A 22977-nucleotide genomic window follows, 5' to 3' on the forward strand; every position below is an offset into this window, starting at 1 on the left:
AGTGCTGTTGAATCCAGTCTTCTCAAACTGTACTTGACCTCAAGTGCTGCGCTCATACCGCAGTGAAGTTCCTGTGGTTAGCAAAGGGAGATGTCTGCGGTTGCATGGAATCATTGGGTGGATATCTAAGGCGTTAGAAATAAAAGCTGATTATTCTCTTTATTCTAAAACTCAGTGAATCATAGAGTTAGAAGAGTTTTTCTAGAATATCTCAGCTAGCCTGCCCCTTTACTCTACCTCCATTTAACAGTTGAGGGAACCCATGTTCAAATAGAGAAACCATACTCTCCCAGTTTACAGCAGGATAGTTCACCTGGAGCAGTTCAATTTGTGACCAGTACCTGCTGTAAGAAACATAGCTTAGGTTGTGACCCAGTACTCACATAGGTAAATATGTGACAAGCAACAGTTTAAACATGAAATAATACTCTTATTACATATAATGCACCTTGGTGTTTTCAATTCTGTGCCATTGTATTTAAGTTAAAACAAAATGTCGGTTGCTGTTACTAAAATGGTTCTCAACCCACCAATGGGTTTGAAACCTGTGGCCTGAAAAATGAATCTGTTGGCCCGGCACAGTGGCTTACACCTGTAATCCCAGCATTTTGGGAGGCCGAGGAGGGCGAATCACCCGAGGTCAGGAGTTTGAGACCAGTCTGGCCAACATGGTGAAACTCCGTCTCTACTAAAAATACAAAAATTAGCTGGGTGTGGTGGTGCGTGCTTGTAATCCCAGATACTCAAGGGGCTGAGGCAGGAGAATTGGTTGAACCTGAGAGGCAGAGGTTACAGTGAGCTGAGATTGTGCTACTGCATTCCAGCCTGGGTGACAGAGTAAGACTCTGTCTCAAAAAAGAAAAAAAAATCAATCTCTAGTGTACTTGATCCCTGTGAAGCAAAAGCCGTTTGCCTGGGACCTTGTGGGTAGTTAATAGCAGGTGTTGGATCAGAACCTAGGACTCCTCCCCAGTGTTTTTCCTACCCCAGATGACATGTTTCCATTCTTTCTTTCAAACCACATGAACAGAGTAATTAGCATATACTTCTAAAATGATTTAATTTTTCTGACTTCTCCCCTTGCCAGCACCCAAGTTGAATCTGACTGTGGTAGCAAATCGCTAAGTCTGCATTTGCTGATGGCATCTGTCCACTATCAGGGGACGTCTTTCTCCCCGCAGAGGCTACCCTGCCTTTATATGCCACTCCGAATTTTCCTCTGTGTACTGGCTCTGCCTAATTGATGCCATCAGCTGAGCTAACAGAAAATTCTGTGCCCTTAAGAGTGTTTTTGTCTCTGAATATGGCAATTTTATGCATAACGTCTCCATTTTGAAAGTTGTTTCTTTCTTAAATGAAGCCTAAGTAGCCTTTTCTAAGTAAAAAAACAAAAAAGCATGTAATTGTTTTTGAGAGTAACTTTAAACATTTTTGTTTCACATAAGGCAAAAATAAGGAATTCAATGCATTCCTGCCTAATGTATGCTGAAGAGGCTGCCTCCCTGTGTCAGCTCTTGGCTTCATTGTAAGAGCGTTTTATAATTTCCATATTTATTCATTCATTCACTTAACAAATAGCTACTGTTTCCCTGTGCCCTGCCCTGGCCATACAATAGCCCAGCCTGCAGGTGGAGAGACAGGTTATCAAGTGATTCCACAAATAACAAAAGCAGTTGCAAACAACTGTTTTTAGAAGCATTTTTTTCTTCCCCATAGGAACAAAGATTTGTTTTCATTACATTTTCAGACTTCCCTTTCCTTGCGTGATGTCGATGTAGCTCTCACATACTATATGGGCAGAGGTTACGCCTGTTTTAACGGGCATCAAATGCCAACACAGATGGTGAATTATTAATTCCTTTGTTATTTCTAGATGCTCATGTTTTCCTCATTTGACACTGAGCACCTGTTGACTCCTTCAGGAAACACAGGTCTTTTGAATCCCTATTCTCCCTCTTTCCTTTCATAGAAAGAGCGGGATTTAGAATTGGCCGCTCGCATCGGCCAGTCGTTGTTGAAGAAAAACAAGACCCTAACCGAGAGGAACGAGCTGCTGGAGGAGCAGGTGGAACACATCAGGGAGGAGGTAAGACACTGGAGGCCGAGGCTTCCAGAGGGCCCCGCCACAGGCCTGGGAGCCGTGGGCATGGCTGAGGGAGATGATCGAATGGGGTTCTAGTTGGAAGGGCCCTCCTGAGGGCACAACCGCGGCCTGAGCCCAGAATTGTCTGTTCTGAAACGGTCACCTGGGGACTGAAAGCCACCTTCCTGCAGCTCCTGCTGCTGCTTGTGTCCCTTTCTTTCCTCAGGCCCTGTGGATGGGATGGCTCAGGGCGGGCACGGTCCTTACTCAGTCGTTCGTCTGTGTGTCATGTTGGGCCAGCCACAGTCCTTGTCCTCAGAGAGTCTAGACTGTAACCATGCAGGCTGATTAAGATGCTCCACGCTTGGCAGGAGGGCACCCAGGCTAACACGACAACGAGCAGGGGTTCCTGAGTCTGGCTGGGCTTGGGCCGCTGGAGAAGGAGCCCTGTTAGGAGGCCAGCTCGTGTACACAGAGGAAAGTGGTGACTCACATTCATCGTTACAGTATAATTTTGTGTGTGTAAAACAAAACAAAAATAACCTATTGTTTTCATGATAGAAACCCTCTTATTTCCATGATATTGATCTTGGCTAATGGACATCAGTGGTGAGAGGAAGGACATGGAGCTTTTCGGTTTATCTTAGGGTACCTAGGTTTAGAAGGAATGATACTGATTTTCTGGAAGGGACGTGGTGTGGACAGAGGAGAGCGGCTGTGGAGTCAGGTGGGGTTGCTAGGGCAAGGATAAGAAGCTTAGAGCCAGGCCCTACTTAGTAGCTTCTTTTCTATCACCCTGTTCTTCTAACAATAAATTTTAACTGTGACAACACTCCTTGTTTCTTTTCCACTTTTCTTTTTCCTTTTTCTTTTCATTTTTTTTTTGAGATGGAGTTTTGTCCTTGTCACTCAGACTGGAGTGCAGTGTTGCGATCCCAGCTCACTGCAACCTCCACCCCCCGGGTTCAAGCTATTCTCCTGCCTCAGCCTCCCAAGTAGCTGGGATTACAGGTGCCCACCACCACACCCAGCTAATTTTTTACATTTTTGGTAGAGACGGGGTTTCACCATGTTGGCCAGGTTGGTCTGGAACTCCTGACTTCAGGTGATCCTCACACCTCAGCCTCCCAAAGTGCTGGGATTACAGGCGTGAGCCACCATGCCCAGCCTTTTTTTTTTTTTTTTTTTTTGAGATAAGGTCTCACTGTGTCACTCAGGCTGGAGTGCAGTCGTGAGATCACAGCTCACTGCGGCCTTGACCTCCTGGATTTAAGCGATCCTCCCACCTCAGCCTCCCAAGTAGCTGGGACTACAGACATGTGCCACCATGCCTGGCTAATTTTTGTGTTTTTTATAGAGAAAAGTTTCACCATGTCGCCCAGGCTGATCTCAAACTCCTGGGCTCCAGTGATCCACCTGCCTTGGTCTCCCGAAGTGCTGGGATTACAGGCGTTAGGCCCTGTGCCTGGCTTCTTCTCCCTTATTTTCTATCAGAAACTTTCTTAGTGGGAGTGGATGCCCTTGTTCACGTTCCTAAGATGTATTCACCCTTTTTCCTTGTTAGAACTATTCCCAGTACATTGTTGTCTGGGTTTAACAGTAGTTTTCATATGATGAAGCATAGTTGCCACTATATAAGAAAAGTTTTAATCGTGGGCTTTCTTTAAGATGTAAGAAGAGAGAATGCTATTGTATTTTAGGAGAAATAAAGTGATTCCTGCATTCCCTGCCCCCAGCATCATGACCTGGATTCCCTCTCATGTGACTGGTGGGAAAGCATGCTGGGTTAGCCTGGCCCCCTACCAGCCACTTGTGAGCAGTGGGATATGCCACCCAGTAACTCACAAATGGTCACCCGTCAGCTTCTTTACTATACTGTTCTTGCTTGGGACAAGCCTCACCTTACGCAAAGAGGATCCAACTCTCTGGGAGTGGAAATGCCTTTTTTCCCCCTCAGAAGAACTTTGAATTTGAAAGCTATAACATGTTTCCTTTTGGCATATTATTAAATTATCAGTCTAGGTGTCGAAGTTAAAACTTCTATGCACATAAAATTGTCTTCTCCATGGAAGACATAATAATTCACTCTGTTATATAGAAAAGTTGCAATAAACCATAGACCCTAAGTCAAATTATAAACAAAGAGTTAAAACATAACTGCAGTTCTTCTTATAGCACTGGTTCCCTGTTCATCAGTACTGCAGAGTGAAAGGGCAAGTGAAAAATTGTACAGTACAACTTTATTTAAAAACCTTAAGTACAAATCAGGGTGATTTGCAAAGCCATCTCAGCAGGAGTCAATATAGCCTGATGGTTGCCTCTTTTCTTCCTGTGTCTGAAATTCCTATCCAGTGAGCATTGAGCATGGAACGAGGTCCGGCTGGGCTTGCCAGGAGCCTTATGAGGGTGCATCCCAGAATGGGGCTGTGTGGTCATCCAAGTGTGAGAGCAAGGGTCGGTGAGCTGCCTGTATTGGCCCGTGCAGAGCTGGCATCTCCAGGATCCTATTTGGAGTTGGGATTTGGTTCTGGCAGAAGTGAATGAATGGCCTTTTCTTTCATTTAGTAACATGATCAGTTTTTCTGGCTATTTGACCAGCTGGTCATCTGGCTACTTCCAAAGCCCCTGAACAGTCACATCCCCACAAGCATCATTCTTTTTTTTTTGAGACCAAGTCTCACTCTGTCGCCCAGGCTGGAGTGCAGTGGCGTGATCTCGGCTCACTGCAAGCTCTGCCTCCTGGGTTCACGCCATTCTCCTGCCTCAGTCTCCTGAATAGCTGGGACTACAGACGCCTGCCACCATACCCAGCTAATTTTTTGTATTTTTAGTAGAGACGGGGTTTCACCATGTTAGCCAGGATGGTCTCGATCTCCTGACCTTGCGATCTGCCCGCCTCGGCCTCCCAAAGTGCTGGGATTACATACATGAGCCACCGCGCCAGGCGCATCATTCTTTTTTTGAGATGGAGTTTCTCTCTGTTGCCCAGGCTGGAGTGCAGTGGCATGATCTCAGCTCACTACAACCTCCGCCTCCCAGGTTCAAGCGATTTTCCTGCCTCAGCCTCCCGAGTAGCTGGGATTACAGGCATACGCCACCACACCCGGCTAATTTTGTATTTTCAGTAGAAACAGGGTTTCACCATGTTGGTCAGACTGGTCTTGAATTCCTGACCTCAGATGATCTGCCCGCCTCGGCCTCCCAAAGTGCTGGGATTACAGGCGCCAGCCACCGTGCCTGGCCCCCAAGCATCATTCTAGTCCCCTCTCTGCTATTCCCTGTACCAAAGTAAAAGTGATGAATTTAGACAGCTTTCTATCAAAAAGTAATTGTATTTCTTTTAAATAGATCAAATGAAAGCCTATTTTTTTGAATAGCACAAAATCAGTTTAAATGCTTTCATTTTCAATGGTGAATTTTAAGAAAAATATTGTCACTAAGTGGTAAGTATTAGAATGTGAGTCAGGACGATAATCACCTTTTGGGAAGCAAATGATGGGCCCCCGCTCTGCTTGTGCAGGTGTCTCAGCTCCGGCATGAGCTGTCCATGAAGGATGAGCTGCTTCAGTTCTACACCAGCGCTGCGGAGGAGAGCGAGCCCGAGTCCGTTTGCTCAACCCCGTAAGTCACCAGAGGGCTGTATTTCTGGAGGCCAGAGCACAGGCTGACCGCTGTTGATGTCCTTGGAGTCACCTAGACAGGGTCACCTTCAGCAGCAATGGAGGTCAGCTGCTCTTAGCCTTCTCTGGACCAAGCATCTCCAAGTGCCTCAAACAGATTGATTTTACTATTTTAGCGGGACATGGATGGACAGGTTTTTAGTTTTCCTTTTCCTGGGTCTTACTGCTTATTTGTCAATTTAGATTGATTTGCCCTTGCACATGAGTGGATAATGGGTTAGGCTCTGCTGTTGGAGGCAATTCAGGGTTCTGGAGCCAGAGGTGCTGTGGCAGGTCCTTGGGACAGAAGGCGTGGTGTCTTCTCTGAGAGTCAGCAGATCCTCATGTTGGGAGCGTGAACTCTAGAGCCCAGTGGGCTGCTTGCAGATCTTGGCTCTGGGACTTACTAGCTGCACGCTGTTGGCTAGGTTACTTAACCTTTGTACTTGTTTTGTCATTTGTAAAATGGAGATAACAGTAGAACTTAGGTCACAGAGTTATAAGCATTAATTGAGTTAAAACATACAGAGTACTTAGAGTTGTTGGCACATACCAATGCATTATGAGTATTAAATGAACTCCCAGACATCCTGAAATTGTGTAGGCTTTAAACAGAGTTGGTTCCCTGAATTCTGAGGTGATGTGGCAAGTTGTGGATAAAGGGTTGAGATGTGGGTTCTGAATTGGTGGTGAGCCTGTGCACTGGGAGCTCTGTCTTCCTGGGGCTGGGAGAAGGGTCTGGTGGGTCATTGTCCTTCCTGCAAGCCCTTCTTTGTGTCTCTAACGTGGTTTGCCAGGTGGTGGGAGGAAACGTGTCTCCCTAGGTTGTGAGCGTACTTTCTCCCCCAGGTTGAAGAGGAATGAGTCGTCCTCCTCAGTCCAGAATTACTTTCATTTGGATTCTCTTCAAAAGAAGCTGAAAGACCTTGAAGAGGAGAATGTTGTACTTCGATCCGAGGTGATTTGCCCTCCCTGCTCCTGCCCCTGCTGGAAGGGAGGTGCCCCCATTCACCTTATCCGGCGAGGACAACCATGGTTAAGTGCCCTCCTCAAAGGTGGCAGTCCGTGAAGAGCTGTACCAGGCGCTCGGCAGACGTGCCTCCTCTGTGCTCTGGGCACTGCCTTCCAGCCCAACACATGCCTCCCTGGCTGGGGCAGGCAAACCTGGTGAATGACATGGTGTGTGGACCGGGAAGAATCGGAGATCCCCTCCTTCACAGTCATTCCTGCAGTGAGGTCTCCCCTGGTGTTCTCCAGGTCTGACCACAGCACCTGTGGAGAAACCCAGCCTTGTTTTCATGCTGCCACAGATCAGATGCTCAAGGAAGTAGTCCATGGGTGCTCAGAGAGAGCCATTTTCTTTTTTTTTTTTTTGAGATGGAATCTTGCTGTGTCACCCAGGCTGGAGTACAGTGGCGCGATCTCAGCTCACTGCAACCTTCGCCTCCCGGGTTCAAGCTATTCTCCTGTCTGAGCCTCCTGAGTAGCTGGGACTACAGGTGCCTGCCACCATGCCCGGATAATTTTTGTATTTTTAGTAAGAGATGGGGTTTCATTATATTGGTCAGGCTGGTCTTGAACTCCTGACCTCAGGTAATCCACCTGCCTCGGCCTCTCAAAGTGCTGGGGTTACAGGCATGAGCCACTGCGCCTGGCAGAGCCATGTTTCTTAAACAATTAGCTCAAAAAGGTTGAGCTGAGGCAACTTGGGGACTCATGCTTTTGAGTTTTTTTTTTAATTGGCAAGGCATTGTGCCTAGCATTTTGCCCACGTTATTTATTTATTTCTTTTTGGAGTTTGCAACAGGGCTGAAAGCTGGTTACTTTGATTCTCATTGGAACAGGGGGCCCCAGGCTGCTAGGTGTTTTGATAACCCAAGGTCATTCGAGTGAGTAAATGACAAAGCTAGGATTTGCAAGTCTGTGACTCTAAGCCCCTTGTTTTTCACCTTCATGCACTGCCCCTCTCTAGAAACACCGATGCGTGCAAATTTAGTACTGTTTGTCTTAATTAGTGGTGAGTTTCTGTCCTCTAGCCAAGGTATGGTGTGGTACAGTATGGCCCTGTTTATCAGGCCCCTCAGGTTGGAGCTGTGTGCCCACCTAGGCTGGCCCTGGGTTCCTGAGAGCCCCTTAATAGTGCAGACCGTCAGTCAACTTGAACTTGCCCACACCTTAGTAAGATCTTCATGTCCCATCTGAACAAGATGCTCTTCTGCACATCTTGTTCTCTTAGACCTCACCTCTTCCAGCCCCTTGTTCACTGATGGGTCATGTAAACCCAGATTGACCAACGAGGCTGCCCAGGTTTCCTCTGCCAGCCAGTAGCTGAGCAAGGCAACAGGCCTGTGCTGCCCATTCTGAGTCCAGTGCTGCCTCTTCCAGTGCCTGCCTCAGGTAAATGCTCCAGCCCCGGGCACCCAGCAACTCATCCAAAGCCAGCCAAGGGAATCTGATCCCAGCTACAGATTCCTGCTACCCCAAATGCATTTTCTGAAGTGTAATGTTTTTATGGGGCCAGGACTGAGGGCTCAGAGACACTTCTGTCTAACTGGGGCTCTTGCTTGCTTGCTTGCTTGCTTGCTTTCTCTCCCTCTTTCTCTCTACTCTCTCTCTCTCTCTCTCTCTCTCCCCCCCCACCTCCTTCCCCTCTCCTCCCCTGCTCCTTCCTTCCCTTCCTTCCTTCCCTCCCTCCCCTCCCTCCCTCCCCCTCCCTCCCTCCCTCCCTCCCTCCCTCCCTCCCTCCCTCCCTCCCTCCCCCTCCCTCCCTCCCTCCCTCCCTCCCCCTTCCTTCCTTCCTTCCTTCCTTCCTTCCTTCCTTCCTTCCTTCCTTCCTTCCTTCCTTCCTTCCTTCCTTCCTTCCTTCCTTCTTCCATGGGGGTCTTGCTCTGTCACCCACGCTGGAGTGCAGTGGCGTGATCTTGGCTCAAGCAGCCCTCCCACCTTGGCCTCCCAAAGTGCTGGGATTATAGGTGTGAGCCACTGTGCCTGGTCTCAGGGCTTTTTCTTAGGGCCTTCAGATCTCTATCATCCCACCCTTTTCAGCCAGGGCAAGTTGTCCAGAGTCCTGGGATGGCTCTTGTGCCTCTGCATTTTAATGCTTTTGTGTTAGACCTTGTTCTTACTAAGCTTGAACACAACAAGTTTAACTCCAACTTGGGACCTCATGGTTCAGTGCCTGGCACATAGTAGGTGTTAGGCATTCCTGTGTGGTTATCCTTAGGATGCTTGCTGTGGGCAGGGTAGGGTCCTAGGTACTGTGCAGGTCACAAAGCATCCATATTTATGAGCCAGGACAGCCACAGATAACAGATACAATGATAGGGTGGTGGTGTTCACAGTGTTTTTAACAGACCAAGCTGTAGAGCGCCTGTGCCCATAGCTTTGTGTGGCGCCCTCTAGTGTTGTGCATTTTTCAGGTTTTCAGCTTTGAGAGTGCACATCCATTAAGCTGGGAATTCAGATGGACTTTCTGTATTTGAGGGTATGATGGGTGACAGGTGGGGGAATGCTGAGGGCAGCTTCCCAGACCCCGGTTAGCCCTTGCTGTATGCCTCAGCCCTTGCCTGCACCACCAGGCCAGGTGAGAATGTGGGGCCTCTGACCTGGGTCTTGCCCACAGGCCAGCCAGCTGAAGACAGAGACCATCACCTATGAGGAGAAGGAGCAGCAGCTGGTCAATGACTGCGTGAAGGAGCTGAGTATGTCCCCGCACCGCTGTCTTCTTACTTCCTTGCATCTGCTGTCATGACTAGACAGATTTGCGTCAGCCTTGCTAAAGTACAGTCTCCTGCCAGCCTATGGCTCAGCAGCATTTTTCTTAAAACTAGAGGCCTCCCCAACCTCGCGTGGCACCCCCTCTCTATTATTTAGTGCTAAGTTGTCAGCTATGTATTATCTCAGTTTATCACTGAGGTGGAGATTTAAATTTAATTTTGGCTTTATACTGAAATATTGGATTTTTTTTAATGCCTAAGTTAGGCCCAGCTACAGAAACCTGTGTTGAAAATGTGGAAGAACAGGTTACTACCAGTAATTTGATTTGTGAAAGTTGAAGCCAGGGTTCTCACCTTTGCAAATAAATATTTCTCTCCTCTTCTTCATTTTAAGTTTACAAGTTAAGACAAAAGGTCAAAAACACTAAGTATTTTGCATTTTAGCAAAATACTAAGTAACGAAACACACCTCATGTTCAAATCTAGTCAAATGAGTTATGGCTCTGAATATGGGTTGAAAACTCCAAGGGAATTGTGCTGTGCAGTCGGTAGTTCCTTTCTAGAACTGGGTGCAGCAGCGGGTTCCTGTTTAGTCACAGGGGGTGCTCATGTGTGGAATGTGAGGATCTGGCCAGATGCACTCATGTTTTGTTTGTCACTTTCTCTCTGACCCCCGGAGCCTCCCTGATTTGTTCTGGGGAGACAGCCTCGGTTGGTGGGCTTGGGGCCCTACACTGAGCTCAAGAGTGCTATCTAATGGGGTGAGGTTCTTTTTCATAACTGATTGAGCCTTGAAGAAGCTGCTTTGCTTTTCCATGTGGGAAAATGGTCACTATGAGTTCCTTCCTGCACCCTCCCCACTCCATGCTATCTTTTAATAAGGATGGTTTTTCTTGTGCAAACCACAAAGAAACCATTCTCTCTGGGTCTGCATGTGTAGTTGTCTGACTTCCTCTTGTGATTGTTGTTTCTTTGTCAAAGGGGATGCCAATGTCCAGATTGCTAGTATCTCAGAGGAATTGGCCAAGAAGACGGAAGATGCTGCCCGCCAGCAAGAGGAGATCACACACCTGCTATCGCAAATCGTTGATTTGCAGAAAAAGGCGAAAGCTGTAAGGCTTCTCTGTTTATCTGGCTGATATGGCAGTGGCCGTGCTGAGATGGGGAAGGGACATTTACTCCGGAAGACAGTGCCCTTTAGTTTCAAATCTTAGTAGTTTGTGTTACCCCTTTGCAGAAAAAGCTTCGTGGACTCAGTGGTATAAAACTGATTACCGTGAATTGGTGATGAGTCTTATTTGTGACCTGTTGTCTCCTAAAATTATATTGAATTCATTAAAAAGATGTTGTAAATATGGACTTTTGCAGTTTAACTTATGGATCATCTAGTCTGGTATTTGTTTTTACACAGTGCACCAGCTATGTGCTGCAGTAGAGCAGTATCCTCTTCAGATTTAAGAAGAGGCAGCAAAATGGACTTTGCTAGTAGTGTGGGGTAAAATGCTTCCAGAGAGCTTTGGAAGTGGGGGGTGGGGTGGTGGGCTATAGAGAATGAATGGGGATATAGGAAAGACTTTACCTTCAAAATTATGTAAAAAACAGAACTTGAGTATAAAATGAGCATATCCTTGTAGAAAGTGATGATGAGTTCATAATGGATTAGGTTAATAAGAGGGAAAAAATTGGACTTATCTAAGTATCTTAGAAAGTGATCTATCTTTGCCATGCTTTAGTGTGCAGTTGAAAATGAAGAACTCGTCCAGCATCTGGGGGCTGCTAAGGATGCCCAGCGGCAGCTCACGGCCGAGGTGAGCACCTCTAGCACCTCTCCCTCATTCCTTCAGTGCCTCTGATTGCAGCGAGGGTGGATTCACCTTCCCGGACAGCTTTAGTCACGTCCGTTGCAACTACCATTTTTATTTTGAATTTCATTTCATTTTTATTCTTGGGATAGTAAACTCAGTTGCACCTTGATTCTGTGCCCACTGACACTGTTATTGGTTATGGGCACCTGTGGAGCAGGGCTGTATACCAGCTGAGCCTGGCACGCGCAGGTGCCCGAAAATTGTTCAAAGAAATGAAACAATACAACACAGAGCACTCTGGGAGAGGAGTCTCACAGGTGTGGCTTGAAACATGAGTGTGACGATTTTCTTTTTCTTTCTCTCTTTTCCTTTTTTTGAGATGGGGTCTCATTCTGTCACCCAGGCTGGAGTACAGTGGCATCAGTGTGGCTCACCGCAGCCTCAGCTTCTCCAGGCTCAGATGATCCTCCTGAGTATCTGGGACTACAGATGTGGCTACCACGCCCACCTAAGTTTTGTGTTTTTTTTCTTGGAAAGATGAGGTTTTGCCATGTTGCCCAGGCTAATCTCAACTTCTGTGCCCAAGCAAACCGCCTGCCTTGCTGTCCCAAAGTGCTGAGATTACAGGTGTAAGCCATCATTCGTAGCCTGATTTTTCTTTTGCGTGAAGTTGGTTTTGTTTCATTTGCCCATTGTTGGTATTTTAGAAGATTTCTGAGTCTGTAAGCTTGCCTCAAGTCAAAGAAGAAGCAAGCCTTTGAAAATTCTGTTATTTGGCCACAGACCCACAGGGCAGCTGGTTCCACATGTGCTGGGAACTCCGTTAGATTGCTGTGTCTTTCTGGCCCTCTGATGGGCAGATACACCTGGGTACTCAGGAGATCCTGACCCTCTGTGTCTTTCCTGCCTGCAGCTGCGTGAGCTGGAGGACAAGTATGCAGAGTGCATGGAGATGCTACATGAGGCGCAGGAGGAGCTGAAGAACCTCCGGAACAAAACCATGCCCAATACCACGTCTCGGCGCTACCACTCGCTGGGCCTGTTTCCCATGGTGAGCTGTGCTTTCTTCTCAGCCAGAGGACACCAGGGGTCCTGGTGATAGGAGGGAGCACAGTGTCTGACATTCTGGCCACTGGAGTTAGGTGTTTACAGTTCGGTTCTCATTTTACAGTTCAGAAATCAAGGACACTTGAGTCTGACTGGTGGTTTCTTAACTACGTAGGACAAATTGGTTCTTTATTTTCTGTTCCTCTAAATCTGTTGTCTTTTCTACTCCTGCCATTAAAAGATAAATTTAGTAGGAACTTTCTTTGGTGGGAACCTCAGGTATTTGGAAGATCTGACTCATACAGGTTGAGGATCTCTAATCCAAAATGCTTCACAATCCAAAACTTCCTGAGCATTGACATGGTGCTCAAAGGAAATGGCCACTGGAGCATTTTGGATTTCAGATTTTTCAGATTGGTGTGTTCAGCTGGCATGTATTCTGGAACTGTCCCGAAATCTGAAGCACTACTGGTCCCAGGTATTTTGGATAAGGGATATTCAACCTGTTCCTGATTTTTTTTTTTTTTTTTCCTGACCTTACTGGACTGTGCGGCTATTTTGGCCTCACAAAATTCTGGAAGTACATTTCAGAATTTTTAAAATGCCATTACAGTTCTGCTGATTCTTTGTACGCTTATTAATCATTCTCTTGGTGACTTTCAGTATCTGTGATCTGAAAAAAAGAATTCTCTCTGTACTTAGGCTGGTAATTTTCTTGCTCTCTCTCACTCACTCTCCTTTGTTTTCTCTCAAAAATGGAGCTAAGGTCTCACTCTGTTATCCAGCCTGGTCTTGAACTCCTGGCCTCAAGTAATCCTCTCACCTCAGTCTCCCAAAATGCTAGGGGTACAGGAGTGAGCCACCGTGCCCAGCCACGTTATTCATATTATTTTACTGCAGTCGAATTTTTTAGCCCTGGCCTTATTTGCTTCATGTGCTTTGTGGGAACATGATTGAGAAGGGGATTTTCCAGGAGGTTAATCTCCTTGTGGAAGTTGGGCAACCCAGGGCTGAACCCCTTGGCTGATCATTACGCTGTGAGGAAGCGTTATCGGGGATTGAGCTTCCTCATGTTATCTTCTGTCAGACTGAAGCCCCTGAAAGGTGGGGACCCTGTCTTCTTTGTAACGTTTCCCCCTTCCCCTTTTAATACTCTGTACCTAGCACGGCGCTTGGTATGTTGTAGAATTGTAGACATTTAATAGGCATTATGTTTAGATAGATAGATTGACAGATAGACAATGGCCTAAAGAGCAAACTCAAGAACTCCTGTATATTCTGGCTCTATTTCCATGGTTTGATGAAATGCTAAATGCTCTCTGAGGAGAGAAGAGCTTTTGAGAGAAACTCCCCCAAGTGAGATAGGAGTGGATGGCTGCATACATGCTTGTGAAATTCTGTCCCTTCTGAAATTGCCCTTTTCCTTGGAGCTCTTTCCCTTCAGCCCCCATTGCTGACCCCCAGCAGATACTGTCCCCATCCCCCACTCCATATTGTCTGGCCCACTTTCCCTAAATCATGATTTCTTTTCTTCTTTGCTCTCATGCATCAAAGTCAAAGTCAGGCTAGAACAGCCAGCACTCCCTCTCCCCCGCAAGAAGCTTCACTGAAATCTGAGGGAAACAAAAAGACATATAACATAGTCAGCTTTCTAAGACACAGATGGGTGATCCAGTGATTCCAGGAATCTCAGTAAAAGCAGCAAAGAATATTCAGTCCCCCAGGTTCCTTGATCTAGTGCTAACCACACTTGGCTCGCACGCTGGCCTGTGTAGCTTTGCAGTCTTCTTGCCTGAGTTCCCTCCTTCCTGGCTTCTCATCTTGGTGCAGTAAGCTCCTGGTGCCATCTTGTTTCCTGGGCACCCAGGATCCACTCCACTGCCTTCCCCACTCTCAAGGACAGACCTGTCTTTAAAAACTAAACTATTGGCCGGGGCGCGGTGGCTCAAGCCTGTAATCCCAGCACTTTGGGAGGCCGAGACGGGTGGATCACGAGGTCAGGAGATCGAGACCATCCTGGCTAACACGGTGAAACTCCGTCTCTACTAAAAATACAAAAAACTAGCTGGGCGAGGTGGCGGGCGCCTGTAGTCCCAGCTACTCGGGAGGCTGAGGCAGGAGAATGGCGTAAACCCAGGAGACGGAGCTTGCAGTGAGCTGAGATCCGGCCACTGCACTCCAGCCCGGGCGACACAGCAAGACTCCATCTCAAAAAAAAAAAAAAAAAAAAAAAAAAACTAAACTATTGCGTGAGAAAAGTCGAATCGAAATTTGCATTTCAGTTTCTTCTGGAGGGATTCTCAGCTTTCATATTTGCTGAGGTAAAGTTTTTGTTTGCCTTTTTCTGTAGCTCTTGGCACAGCCCAGTTTTTGAAGATGGCTAATTTTAAAGTGTATTATGCATTAAAGGTATTTAAAGCAGTCTAAAGATTGCACCATGCAGAACACCCAGATCTGCCTCTTTTGCTCCTAGCCATTCTAATCGCTGAATAAAACAGTGAGTAGCAGTTTTTGCATAACTATGTTCCCAGTTCTCTTGCCTTATGGCAGGAGTTCATCTGGGATCCACAGACCAAATTTGGGGGGCTTGTGAAATTAGTTCCTAATTGTACTCAGTATTTCCTTCCTTTATGAAGGTCACCACATCACAGTAATACTAACACTGCTTGTGACTTTGTCATCATTAGAAATCACAGGTATTTTATGGCACATGTCTTTTTTTTTTTGAGATGGAGTCTTGCTCTGTCATCCAGGCTGGAATGCAGTGGCACGATCTCGGCTCACTGCAACCTCCCTCTCCTGAGTTCAAGCGATTCTCCTGCCTCAGCCTCCCGAGTAGCTGGGACTACAGGCATGTGCCACCACGCCCGGCTAATTTTTTTTTTTTTTTGTATTTTTAGTAGAGATGGGGTTTCACCGTGTTGGCCAGGCTGGTCTTGAACTCCTGACCTCAGGTGATCCACCCATCTCGGTCTCCCAAATTGCTAGGATTACAGGCGTGAGCCACAGCGCCTGGCCCTATGGCACATTTCAGTTGTTACAGATGCCTCACAACACCACAGATGCTGATCTCCACTTCAAAATGACAGCAGCAACCAGTCCTGAACTCATTTTTCTCCTCTCTCTCTCAATCTCTCTCTCTCATGACAGCAGTAACTAGTCCTGAACTCATTTCTCTCTCCTCTATCTCTCTCATTCTCACTTTCTCTCTCTCTCTCTCTCTCTCTCACACACACACACACACACACGTTGTTACATTGATATGTATCTACCTTCTTTTGTAATCCTCATAATTTTATTTGCCTAAAAATATTACTCTGAGAAGGGGTCCACAGACTTGCCTGGATTGCCAGAGGATAGAGGGTCATGGCCAAAAACAAATCACAGAGCCTACATGTGACTTTATCTCAGTATGGCTTTGAAATTACAGTCATCCCTCAGTATCTGAGGGGGATTGGTTCCAGGACCCCCTGCAGATACCAAATCCTCCAGTGCCTAAGTCCCTGATATGAAAGAGCTTAGTGTTTGCTTATAACCTGTGCATGCCCTTCCACATACAAAAAAATCATCTCTAGATTACTGGTAATACCTCATACAATGTAAACGCTATATAAGTAGTTGTTATACTGTACTGATTTTTAAATCTGTATTTTTTTTTGTTTTCTTCCCCAAATTTTCTATCCAAGATTAGTTGAATCTGAGGAAGTGGAGCCCACAGATACGGAGGGCCGACTGTAGTAATTTGACACTTCATTTTTCTTAAGGTGTATGAAGGTCCTTTCCTCTCTATTTGTAAATTATATGGTGAATAACAGTATTAAAAAATAAGCTGACTTAAAAGATGTCAGACTCATCTAGGGAAGCCCTTATTAGACATAACGTTTAATGGCAATCTGTGGGTAATAATTACAAAATAAAATGCATATTTGTGAATAAGGATTGAAAAAAGTCTGCTAGCCCTTTATTCATCCAGCTTCGTGCTGACTCCTGTGGAGTCCCCCACTTGGTTCCAGCCTCCAGACTGAAGCATCCCCATCGACCATGAAGCCGCTGTGGTGGATGCCCTGGAGTCCCCAGGTGCTATCTGCTGGGAAGCCACTGGCCACATGTGGCTCTGCAAATTTAAATCAATTCAATTAAAATATAATTGCAAATTCAGGTCCTCAGTCACAAGCCACAATTCATGTGCTCATTAGTCAGCCCTGGCTGGTGGTTTCCACATGTACATATGTCCCAGCACAAATTCTGTTGTTTAACATGAATTTAGCTTTTCCCTTCAGGTTGTCCTCCATGGATGTCCTCCTCTGGTGCTGAACCGGTGCTTTTCTGCACACACCTGGTCCTGTGGGTATCTACCATGTGTAAGGGATTGTGTGTTAGGCTCCACCTCCTACAGTGTTGAGTGATGAGCAGTACAGGACAGGGGACATCCATCTGGCAGCCTTTATTGTTGAGTCTCAGCTTGAGGCTTGCATTGATGAAGTGAGAAGCCATCAGTGACTAGCCTTCCCCTGACCCACAAAGCTGGAGAGAGAGATATGTGAGCTGTTGAGAAAAGTGGCAAGGACTTAACTGTATTTGGTGTCTGCTTCAGAAAAAAAACAAGATTCCTAGTGGAAACAGGAATCTTACGTTTCCTGGGCAGGTTGTTTAAAGGTGGGTGGGCCGGCCGGGCGCGGTGGCTCACGCCTGTAATCCCAGCACTTTGGGAGGCCGAGACGGGCGGATCACGAGGTCAGGAGATCGAGACCATCCTGGCTAACACGGTGAAACCCCGTCTCTACTAAAAAATACAAAAAACTAGCTGGGCGCGGTGGCGGGCGCCTGTAGTCCCAGCTACTCAGGAGGCTGAGGCAGGAGAATGGCGTGAACCCGCGAGGCGGAGCTTGCAGTGAGCTGAGATCCGGCCACTGTACTCCAGCCTGGGCGACAGAGCGAGACTCCGTCTCAAAAAAAATAAATAAATAAAATAAAATAAAGGTGGGTGGGCCATGGATAGTTGGCAGCGAGAGGAACTTCCCTTGCAGGAGTCCAGGGAGGATGAGAGCAGAAACCTAGAGATGGCAGTGTGCGTGACTCACGTCTTGTATGTAGAGACCCTCTCGCTAGCACAGAACCAGAGTGCCCTTTGGAGGTGGGAAAGGCTTCCCTAAGAGCCAAAGTTGGAGGCCCTTGGTCTGTTCTCAGTGTCAAAATCTTAGACACAGAGGGCATGTGACAGAACCTGTAGACTAGGGGGACAATAGCTTTGTGTGGCCTGTGTGGGTTCTGGTGCCATATCTCACTGTAAGCTCAGAGGTATTTGGAAATCCACCTGTCTCCATCATTCTGAACACATCACCCCTCCGTCATAAGTTCTGCATCCCACCTTGTAGCCATGGTTGCAGCTCCATGGTTTGGCCAACGGAGCATAGGGTTTGCTTTTAGACACCTAATGGCATGTGAGTCAGCAGCTTTACACTCAGTGCCCAATGGCACTGCCATACTCAGAACCTACTTGGGCAACTGCTCAGCCAGGGTCTCTGATAACAGAGACTTTGTATTGTTCACTTTGTATTGTGGGAAGACTGTGAGCTTCTGATGCCTCGGTTTACTCTCCATGGCCCACCTGGGTGCATACCTCTTTTAGAGACAGAGCATTTGAATTGGTGCTCACTTGACATTTGTCTTTCTGGCTTTTCCCAGGACTCCTTGGCAGCAGAGATTGAGGGAACAATGCGCAAGGAGCTGCAGTTGGAAGAGGCCGAGTCTCCAGACATCACGTATGGCCACAGTTTTTACAGTTCTGAGCTTCCCAGAGACCACCTTGTGACCTGTGGTGTTCAAAACCTGGCAATGTTGAGGCTCTGGGTACCAACAGTGATTGACTATTGTCCTTCCCAGTCCAGATTAAGGGAAATAATAAATAATAGAACATAGCTGACAGCATCCCTTAGCTCCTCTTATTAGCTTTTGTTAGTGTTAATTTTTATTTATTTGCTTTTTAGCAATGGGGTGTCTCACTTTATTGGCCACGCCAGAGTGCAGTGATGTGATCACAGCTCACTGCAGCCTCGAACTCCTGGGCTCAAGTAATCCTGTTGCCTCAGCCTCTTGAGTAGCTGGGGCTACAGGTGCATGCCACCATTTCCAGCTAATTTTAAAAAATCTTTTGTAGACATGGGGCTTTGCCATATTGCTTAGGCTGATCTCAAACTCCTGGCTTCAAGTGATCCTCCTGCCTTGGCCTCCCCGGAGCGTTGGGATTACAGGCATGAGCCACTGGCCTGTGAGCCACTGTGCTCCTCCTCTTCTTAGGTTTTATAGACAAATTGTGAACTTCCAGAAAGTCCTAGAAAAGGAGATATATGTTTCCCATCTGTCTTAACATAAGTTTCGTCTTGATATAGCTACACATTTTTATCTTTCATTTCAGTGGAAAACGTTTAAAAAATTTAAAATCAACGTAGTATGAGATTCAGAGGGCTCTTCAAAGGTCTTGTGCAAGGCTTCCATCTCCTTCTGAATACACCTAAGGATATGAGCTTCTCCATCTCTCTTCCTAACTTAACTCTTATACTTAGCCTGTCCCAAGGTGTTTGTAAGGAACCTGTGAACCAGGTTTCATTGTGTTTTCTCTGTACCCAGACTCCATAGACAGAACTAAAATGAGATCCTGGGAGTGACAAGTGTCCAAGAGAGGTTCGGTATATGTGTGACACCCTTTGCAGCCCAGAAGGAAGTGGCCATTGTAAAAACATGCCTACCCTTTTTAAAAGGGAACAAATGAGCATCAAAGTGTGGTTCTGTTCCTGAAATAACACTTTCCAAAACATAGACAAATCTAGTATTTATCATCTAATTACGGAAGTGTAAGACTAACTTTGTCTTGCTTTTTTAATATGAATATTCATTCTACAAGTGTTCGTTGATCTCTGCTATGTGCTAAGAAGTGAACACTGCTCTGCTGCAGCATGTATTCTAGTGAATATTATGAAAAAAGAAAACTAGGAGACAAAAGTCAACTTAAGTATTTTTATTTGTAGGTTAAGCTTTAGGGATGTAAAACACAGTTTCACTCTTGCTAGCATCTTTAGCACAACCATGGTTCGAGTTCTGGATTTAGTGGGTATTGAAGCTCTCAAATTTCGCATTGTGAAGGAGGCAGCCAATACCCTAAGAAACAGGTGGCAGGCACAGGATAGTGGGCTGCCTGGGGACTCGTCACAGGCCAGGTGCCCTTTTGGCTCCTCAGTTGGTCATTTTTGGAGGGTTAAACTCCAGGGTCGTGCCCGCATTTGCTCACTCACGGATGCCGTGCATTCTCCCTAGTCACCAGAAGCGTGTCTTTGAGACAGTAAGAAACATCAACCAGGTCGTCAAGCAGAGATCTCTGACCCCTTCTCCTATGAACATTCCTGGCTCCAACCAGTCCTCGGCCATGAACTCCCTCCTGTCCAGCTGTGTCAGCACGCCCCGGTCCAGCTTCTACGGCAGCGACATAGGTAACGTCGTCCTCGACAACAAGACCAACAGCATCATTCTGGAAACAGAGGCAGCCGACCTGGGGTGAGCAAGCTGGGAGTTTTCACTTCTCTGTTTTGGGGTGAGGAGTGGTAGTATGGATTGCCTGCAGGCTTAGTAATTGTTAAGAGGGGGGTAGATGAGAGTCGCCTGAAAAATACAGACCTGGCCAGGTGTGGTGGCTAATGCTTGTAATCCTAGCACTTTGGGAGGCTGAGGCAGGAGGATTGCCTGAGCTCAGGAGTTTGAGACCAGCCTGGGCAACACTGCAAAACCCCATTTCTAGTAAACGTACAAAAAATTAGCTGGGCGGGGTGGCGCTCGCCTGTAATCTCAGCTACTCAGGAGACTGAGGCAGGAGAATCACTTGAACCCAGGAGGTGGAGGTTGCAGCAAGCTGATAATCGCACCACTGCACTCCAGCCTGGGTGACAGAGTGAGACTCTGTCTCAAAAAAAGAGAAAAAAAAAAGCAGACCTTAACAGTTCTCCAAATCTGTTTTACCTACCCACCAAGCCTACGCCTATCCTTGATATGATATTTTAATCAGCTTAAAGATGTATAACAAGATGATACCAGAAAGTCTGCTTTCCTGTGAAATGCTTGCGGGGGAGGATTAATGAATATTTTTTTGTTGTTGTTAGTTTTCATGGTAAGGCTACAGAATAGACATTTGTTTTGTGACCCTTTTGTAGTTTGATGTTGGAAAGGCTGAGGACTCAGGCTCTCTGTCTTGTGACCAGAATGTGGTCAGAGGGTAGGGTGCAGGGGGGGCCAAGGTGCCCAGGACTGGGTTTTCCTCAGGAGTGGTCAGTTCCTCCTTGTCCTGAAGCCCTGCAGAACCTACACACACACACACACACACACACACACACACACACACACACACACACACACACAATTGTCCACTTTGTGCATCCTTTTCCTCTGACTTAATAAAATTGATTCTTCTGGACCAGTTGGATCAGACAGACAGGAAGCTCCTTGATCAGAGCAGGTTTTGTTCAGAGTTGGGGTCTGGGCTCCTTTCCTTCAAGAGGAGAGAGAAGCATCCCTGAAACCAGTTGCCCTTCTGGTAGCCAGGAACGGTAACCTACAGGTTTCTTCCTAAAGATTCTTGAGGGAGATATTTAGAGGGACTGAATTTACCTAGTCTGTGTGCAAAATATTCATCCCACCTTAGTCCTCACCCCACGTCAACCCCACTAAAAAAGACCCCTGGCGGGAGTAGTTCTGGACACGCATTTGTTTCCCCCTTTTGCCTAAATGTCAACTGCTTGCCTTGGCTCCCGTGGAGAATCCTGCAGCCCCAGGGAACGTCCTCCCCTGTGCATTGAGCAGTCGGGCCTCTGTGCAGTTGGAGACTGGCTAGCGTTCCACCCTCACACCCCTTTCTTCTTCCAGAAATGATGAGCGGAGTAAGAAGCTGGGGACGCCGGGCACCCCAGGCTCCCACGACCTGGAGACAGCGCTGAGGCGGCTGTCCCTGCGCCGGGAGAACTACCTCTCCGAGAGGAGGTTCTTTGAGGAGGAGCAAGAGAGGAAGCTCCAGGAGCTGGCGGAGAAGGGCGAGCTGCGCAGCGGCTCCCTCACACCCACTGAGAGCATCATGTCCCTGGGCACGCACTCCCGCTTCTCCGAGTTCACCGGCTTCTCTGGCATGTCCTTCAGCAGCCGCTCCTACCTGCCTGAGAAGCTCCAGATCGTGAAGCCGCTGGAAGGTGATCGCGCGGGGCCTCGGCCTCTCTCTGTCCTCCTGGGGGACTCCCTGTGGTCCCTGATCCACCTGCGGAAGGCGGGGCACCTCTGTCACGCCTACTCCTTTTTCTTCCGAGATAGCCATCCGCGCTGCTGGTTTGAGTTCCTCTGACAGTGGCGCTCAGCCTAGGCCTCCATCCATCCCCTCTGGCTGGCAGGTGTGACAGTGCACACATAGGCCACCAAACTCGCCAAGGAAAGACAAGCATGTGCACTGTGGTCTTCTAGTTATTTCCTTTGCCTTTAGAACCTTAGAAATAAAAACCTTTTGTGGCAGTAGAGGCATTGCTAACAGATTCAAAAATTGATTAGGTTTTGCCTGCGGGTGTGAGGAATGCAGAGAATTAACGCTTTAGCTTCTCCGAAGTTTTGGTGTCAGGGAGAGGTTCCAAGCAAACTCTATTAAATGGGGATTTTTTTTTCCCCCCATAACCACCCGAATGTGATTTGGGGGCTTATGTGTTTTGATTTGAACTTCATATAACAAGGTTGTGGCTTTTGGCAGATGCATTATGTTGTGAGCTCGGCTCCTAGAGTCTACAGTTTGGAGCCCAGGAAGGGCGGTGGCTGTGGAGACAGTGAGTTTTGTGCCTCCTTAAGCCACCCTTTTCCAGGGGCAGTTCATATTTTAGTATCAGGGGCACCTCAGATGATTAAACTCATGGAAAAACTTCTTCCTCCCTCCCTCCCTCTCTCGCTCTTTCCCTCCCTCTTTTTTTTTTTTTTAGGCACTTAAAAATGTTTTCCCTCTACATACCACCACCCTGCCAAGAGCCACCAAGTGTTTATATTTTTCATTTTTTACTCCTTTAGTTTTGAAAGCCATATAAGTTTGAGAAGCTATTTTAAAACTATGTTACACTTACGATGCAAAGCCAAATCAGAACTTCTGTAAAGCAGAACCTACCCAACTTTTAAAAATTATTGTCCCTTCTAAGGAGCCTTCTAAGACGTTTTTTCCTGATCACCCCGATGACATTTTAATACCACAGATGTATTGTTTATGTACTATATGTATATCCATATACAGTATACATAAACAATACATAAACAATATATATATGGTATTAAAATAAAAATAATCCAATTATGTTCACCTCAAAAGAACCTGTTTTTGCCCCTCGGGAGCAATATTGCCCCTGTGAGAATGCATGCTATAAGGTAAGGTTGTGCTTGTTAAAGACCCAAGACATGACTGGGTTCCATAGTCTCCAAAGGAAGAGGGCGGGCTAGTTTGTTTTTATTATTATTTTAAAATTGTATAATTGGGGTCCTTCTTAGAGTTCCGAAAAGGTATGGCTTACTCTTTTTTGATTATTTATTTAGTTGTAAGCTTGGTGATTGTTTTCTGATCTACATTGTGTCTGTTCTTTCAATAAAATCTTTCATTTCTGCAATTTTACTTT

At 46.7% G+C, this 22977-nt stretch overlaps 1 protein-coding gene across 12 annotated transcripts in view; it reads left to right on the plus strand.

Annotated features, from left to right (window-relative positions):
• Nucleotides 1-22977, plus strand: part of TRAK1 (trafficking kinesin protein 1) — a 213866-nt gene that overhangs the window by 168960 nt on the left and 21929 nt on the right. For all 12 annotated transcript variants that reach the window (XM_050780361.1, XM_050780365.1, XM_050780354.1 and 9 more), the window contains 10 exons: nucleotides 1970-2086; nucleotides 5604-5704; nucleotides 6592-6700; nucleotides 9365-9443; nucleotides 10440-10570; nucleotides 11192-11266; nucleotides 12177-12314; nucleotides 17996-18072; nucleotides 19622-19858; nucleotides 21218-21534. In XM_050780361.1, coding sequence (XP_050636318.1) covers nucleotides 1970-2086; nucleotides 5604-5704; nucleotides 6592-6700; nucleotides 9365-9443; nucleotides 10440-10570; nucleotides 11192-11266; nucleotides 12177-12314; nucleotides 17996-18072; nucleotides 19622-19858; nucleotides 21218-21534 — 1381 coding nt within the window. The remainder of the gene's footprint in view (nucleotides 1-1969; nucleotides 2087-5603; nucleotides 5705-6591; nucleotides 6701-9364; nucleotides 9444-10439; nucleotides 10571-11191; nucleotides 11267-12176; nucleotides 12315-17995; nucleotides 18073-19621; nucleotides 19859-21217; nucleotides 21535-22977) is intronic.

The sequence above is a fragment of the Macaca thibetana genome, chromosome 2 (assembly GCF_024542745.1).
Source record: "Macaca thibetana thibetana isolate TM-01 chromosome 2, ASM2454274v1, whole genome shotgun sequence".
Lineage (NCBI taxonomy): Eukaryota > Metazoa > Chordata > Mammalia > Primates > Cercopithecidae > Macaca > Macaca thibetana.